Source organism: Dendroctonus ponderosae, unplaced genomic scaffold (genome assembly GCF_020466585.1).
Source record: "Dendroctonus ponderosae isolate FM_Combo_2020 unplaced genomic scaffold, Dpon_F_20191213v2 Dpon_F_20191213_1, whole genome shotgun sequence".
Taxonomy (NCBI): Eukaryota; Metazoa; Arthropoda; class Insecta; order Coleoptera; family Curculionidae; genus Dendroctonus; species Dendroctonus ponderosae.
The window spans coordinates 36,581,673-36,587,357 of NW_026017110.1; the positions used below are offsets into that span (position 1 = coordinate 36,581,673).

At 37.4% G+C, this 5,685-nt stretch overlaps 2 protein-coding genes across 4 annotated transcripts in view; both read left to right on the forward strand.

Moving 5' to 3' along the window:
* LOC109541235 (probable E3 ubiquitin-protein ligase HERC4) overlaps window positions 1–5,685 on the forward strand; it is a gene marked incomplete at its 3' end in the record, with an annotated part of 482,710 nt that overhangs the window by 395,342 nt on the left and 81,683 nt on the right.
* LOC109546292 (MAM domain-containing glycosylphosphatidylinositol anchor protein 2) overlaps window positions 1–5,685 on the forward strand; it is a 317,852-nt gene that overhangs the window by 304,153 nt on the left and 8,014 nt on the right. For all 3 annotated transcript variants that reach the window (XM_048665078.1, XM_048665089.1, XM_048665083.1), the window contains exons 7-8: window positions 3,918–4,075; window positions 4,160–4,301. In XM_048665078.1, coding sequence (XP_048521035.1) covers window positions 3,918–4,075; window positions 4,160–4,301 — 300 coding nt within the window. The remainder of the gene's footprint in view (window positions 1–3,917; window positions 4,076–4,159; window positions 4,302–5,685) is intronic.

Here is a 5,685-nt window from a genome sequence, read left to right on the forward strand (position 1 = left end):
GGAAAGTACCTAAACTCTCTAACTCTTCCAAATTTAACACTCTAGGCCAACCGCCACAAACCACTACTTTTCTCGCTCCGTACCCCTACTTTTTTCTTTCTTCGTTCGCTCTCAGTTCCGCAACCACCAAAACCCACACCCCAAACCCACCAAGGCTCTTGCAGGCTACCAGCAAAGACAAAAAACTATGGCTATATTAAATGGCTATGTCTGCGTCAAACATCACGTCACGGGCTCCGGAGGAGCTTTCACAATTAGCTCGGACCGAAGGATGATGATTGATAACTGTGGATGATGGCTTACTTAAAATATTTTGCAGGCATATAGGAGCCTGGATTCCATTCATAACTAAATCATCATACTATTTAATTTTTCATATTGAAATAAAAGATGTTCTAATGTGCCCTGGGATTCACACAGGCATCGGACTCTCCCCAATTTAAACAAATGCTGAGGCACCAAACAATGCCCTGTTCTCATGCGAATGATAGTAGTGATGTGTCTTCTATCTTTATAAGATAGTTTAAAGAACCATGGCTTCGAGGGGAATAATAAAGACTTGTCCAGGTATTTTCGACCTTTTCCTGCAAAAGTTGGCCTCCAGATGTTATTCCATTCCAAACCAAAGTATATATTTAATTTCAGAAAAAAAATCATCGATGTCCAACTGGACATCTATGATTTGTTTTTTTCGTCTCTCTGACTGATGAGCTTATTCTTACATTGATCGTATTCCGTGTTGGATTCATGCCGGGTCAATAAAAAAAAAGAACCAACAGATACAATAGACTCGAAATATTTTTAATTTAATATAAAAAAGGTTTTTCAAAATTAAACGATTTCGTATTTTTTAACATCGCATTAAACTCTGTTTAGCGAAAGGTAACAACAACATTTGACGTTCACACCTACCGCCCACAGCATTTTCCACCACTCAAAACTAAAATGGCTAATTATTACTTCAAAATTTTATTCGCTTTAATAACATCAATCGTCATTGCTCTTACAGTTTGAATATCTCTTTTAAATTCAATTAAATTTTACACATTATGACTTCAGCAAACAATGCCATTTCTAGAATTTCCAGTAAAAACGCCGTCTGATTTCGAACTAACATTACAAAAATGAAAAATCCCCATTCCCAAGGATTATGCCAAATTTAAATTTAATGTCGAAAATAATCAAGAGAAGATTCGACTAATTAAAACGCAAATGGGAATTACAAAGTTGATTCCCGAGAACTGACTTTGCAGACCGAAATATCTCCGAGGATCTGGGCGAAACTACGACTCCAATCTTCTTAAGTTTAATCTCCAGATTTATAATTATATTCATGTTCCATTTCCGTCGAAGCTCGGAAATGTGTGACTTGGCTACCAGGGGCGAAGTCTTGTCTTGTTCAGTATTTTTAATCTAGTCGCTATGGATTTTCAGAGGAAATGAGAACTGATATTACACGCTAATTGACTAGCGCATTTTAGAGCAAAACAAAGTGATTTAGAACATTTTCGTCGCTTTCATGTACGGAATCATTGAAATAATTATACGCATTAGATATAATAAATCATTTATTCACCACACTCATAAACATAACTTGTTAATCTACAGACTAATACCCTGAAAACAACCTGAAATAGCATTGAAGTATGAATTTTAATAACTTTAAAACAAGGGAAGTTGTTGGACTAGGTTTTCTATTTCTCAATTCGGGCGAAGTCAAGTTTTCTAGATTAAAGGTATACAGGCTGTCTCAGGGTCAGCGTCCGTTAGAATATTTCGGGAACTAAAGCTATTTGTATCCTGCAAATTTGGCTAATGGGATTTTCGGAGACGATCTTTTCAGATGAAGTTACAGCGACATTATAGAACTTCCGTTATACGGTTATACGGGAGGTGGTCTTAAACTTACTTATTTTAAATGAAACACCCTGTTCAATGGTTTTTTGTGTCACTGTCTTCATTTCTAATAAATTTGATTAAATTATCTACGGTTTTGTTTCAATAACGTTTTTTTACAAATTGCCGCGATGAACAGCAATCAAATGAAATACGTAATAATAAATTTAATCACAATTTATTTTAATATAAATTTTCAATATGACCCTGCAACACGACAAATTTCGGACGGAACAAAAGAATAAAAATCAACCTTTAATGAAAACTATTTAATTAAGGCAACGATTTAAATGACAATTTAATAAAGAGAGAGAGAGAGAGAAAGGGTTTCCCTTGAGTGGGTATTTCGGGCGGTCGTGTGCAAAGCCCAAAGAGTGAGTTTGTTTGAGCGCCACTAGCTTTCGCAGCAAAGCTAGAACACTCAGCGATGGAATGCTGCCGAAATACCTACTCAGTTCTTTTACCGTGATAGTACATAAACTGACTTGAATGATGATACAAAAAAAGGAAAATGGTGAGCTTAATAAAGAAAAAGAAAACGTGGTTTGACGATCACAAACTACCGTCTGCTAACCGCTTGATCTGTAACCTACGTTAACTGATTAATGAAATGAAAATTTCAAAAAAATACAAATCGATAATACACAGCCAATAGCAATACTCGCCCCAAACGGACCCCCAACAAAAGTCTCTGAAATCGCCGCCACGTGCTGCCGATGCCTACGTGCTAGGTCCAGATCTCATCCAGACCGCCCCTGGCTATCCAGTCCACAATTTCACTGAGTCAATATCCCCAGTCGGGAACCAGGAGGCGGCTGATGTCCCCAAACGGATGGTCAAGTAGCGGGCAGATCTACCACACAGCAGAATATGGCGAATTCGGAGCTCAAGGTGAAGGAATATGTTCGGCAATCTCTGGTACTTGATTACCCTTCGCTCGGTGACTCTGCTGGGTCCACTCCTCGTCCCTTCTTATCAATGACGGTGGTCCGTGAAGGTGAGGCAACCACCACGATGCCAGACAAACCCATGATAAAGACTGCTGATGTTTGGGAGAGAGATACAAATATCCAAACATCGAAATTCAAATAATCCCCAAAATATTACTAACCTAATCTGACAAACGTGCTTACTAAAAAAAATAGCTTATTACTATTATAACTTATTCCTACACACATTTGAACAACAGGGGTTAGCAGACAGGGAACCATTGACTAAATTCCATTTTTAACCGTTACAACCCCCATTGACTCTTAAACACTTTTGAATGTTAGAAATAACGGCTTCTGTAGTAGCATTTGCTATTTCAGCTGGATCAAGTGAGCCAAATGTTCTTCTTAGGGCTACTAATTATCTCGCTGAATCGACGGGAGTACAGTAAATTATTTGCTTTATTGTTTTTCAAAGGTAGAAATCTAATGGTATTAGGTCTAGACTCTTTGGTGACCAATTCGAGGGTGCTAGGCGTCGAATCCATATATCTTCAAACATCTCATACAATTTCTGGTCTACCAAATGCATTTCCACAATATGACAGAACACCGTCTAGTTGCTACCAACGATATATTTTATCCATAGGCAGGTTATCAACAAAGTTTGTCACAATAGTTTGCAAACTGGCCAAGTATCTTTCGCTATTCAATACTTCTTCTTATTTATCTTTGGCACAGCTGCAGGGTTATTTGCCAGCACATTCGGGGGGGCTATTCCCACTAATGGGCTAATACTTTACGTATCGAATGGAACGTTTACAGTCCACTAACCGAAAATCAAACAATCGCACAAACATTTTGGTCCTTCGAGAGGATATCAAACACCGCACTTGATCATGCATAATTAACACAAATACATTTACAATCAAACAAGTTTCTGTACTCACAAAACAGCACAGAACGGACTGGTACTTGGACTTGGTACTTTAGAAAACCGAAAATAACATACAACAATTTAGTAGCTGCCTATAAAACATATTTAATGCTACATACAGACACATTCATATCATGTATTTATCTGCTCTTCAGGTTACTTGGTATCAAGACTCGTTTCAGCTGCAGCCGACAGACAGGCGCTTGATGTTGCATAATGGTCAAACACACTCTCTGATCATCAAGAACGTTCAAATGTCCGATTTTGGAAATTATAGCTGCTTGGTCACAAATTCAATTGGTCGAGATAAAAGGTTAACATTAACATTAACTATTTTGAGTTGTTCAGTTTGACATCAGCAGCTTGATTAATCTAATATTTTGAATTTTGTATTCAGATATATCGAACTATCTGGAAAGCCTGGACCCGCTAAAATAATTAGTTCACAGTATTCAAATCCTCATGAATATGATCTGAAATGGACAGTTCAATCAGTCTTTCCCATCATCGAAGTTCGAGTGTTGTTCAAGAAAATCATGGTAAGAAAATTTGTGATAATTAACCACATACTAGGTTTGATTTTTCAACTGTAGTGCAATTTGCATGCCTTTATACCAGAAGTGTTGATTGTCTTTACTTTAGAGTATTCGTTGCTAATGTAGTACCTAGGTATGTAATGGTTGGGTGTAAATGCTGTTTTCCTGTTTAATTTACTTTCTCAATTTTCTTCAACAAATCGGGCAAAGACATCTATATATTTTATTACGTTTTATACCATGAGTTCAAACGTATTTTAATTACATGAATAAAATGAAACTTAAATCCATGTATTAATTGCGTAGAGACGAAAGGAAGCAAATTATAAAACCTACTCACAAATCATATGATGTTTTTGTCTGCCCTACAGATACTGATTCTTTGTGAGAGATTGTTTAATTTTTTTTGCTTGCTATTCAATGTCGCCTAAAGCATATGTGTTTACGAATAAACTGAAATAAAAAGATGTTAGTGAATTTGAATAGATTTAATTTATTTTTCGGTCAATATAATATCTAAGACTAAATCTAAATCTATGCGAGCACAGTGTACTTAATGGTCTTGTAGGGAATGTGTGATTTTTTATAGAATTTTTATGAATGCCCACTGCCAAACGAAACGAAAACGAAATGAAACGAACACCACTTGGATACCATAAAGTGGGCGATAGAAAGGAATGAGGAAATCTCCTGTTACAGTTTCTGCTCCACCACCAACTGACAGCCAATAACATATTCTCTAAAAAGGGGTCCATCCTAGGACTAAAAACCAGATCAATTTTATCTTGTTCATCTTGCATCTGTATTAATCCACTCCTGGCCATAGCCCTCTTCCATTTCCTTCCATGTTGACCTGTTTTGTGCAGGGAGCATCCAGTTATTTCCCGCTAGTTCGTCTCGCCATCTTAGCATGGGTCTGCCTCTGCTTCTCTTTGTTCTCCGTGGTCTCCACTGCATAACGGTCTTCGTCCATTTCTTATCATTTCGCACAACGAGTCTTGCCCAACGCCACTTGTTTTTTGTAGTTTGTTCTATGACGTCACTCACTTTGGTTCTTGTCCTGATATCTTCGTTTCTTTGCCTATTTTTTAAGGTAATTCTCAGCATCGCACGCTCCATCGCACGTTGGCAAACCCGTAGTATTTGTGCACTTTTCTTGCAGTTCGTGCAGTTATCGTATATTTTCCGCTTCAGATTAATTGGGATCTTCGGTTCTTTAAGGATATATGCGAGTTTTCTAAATGCTGCCCATGCCAAACTGATTCTCCTCCTTATCTCGGCTGTCTGGTCAGATATACATATACAGGGTTGCTCATTAGTGCGTCAAAGTGCGATATCTCAGTAAATATGAAGTTTACAAGAAAATTCGTCCAACGAAAGTTTTTCA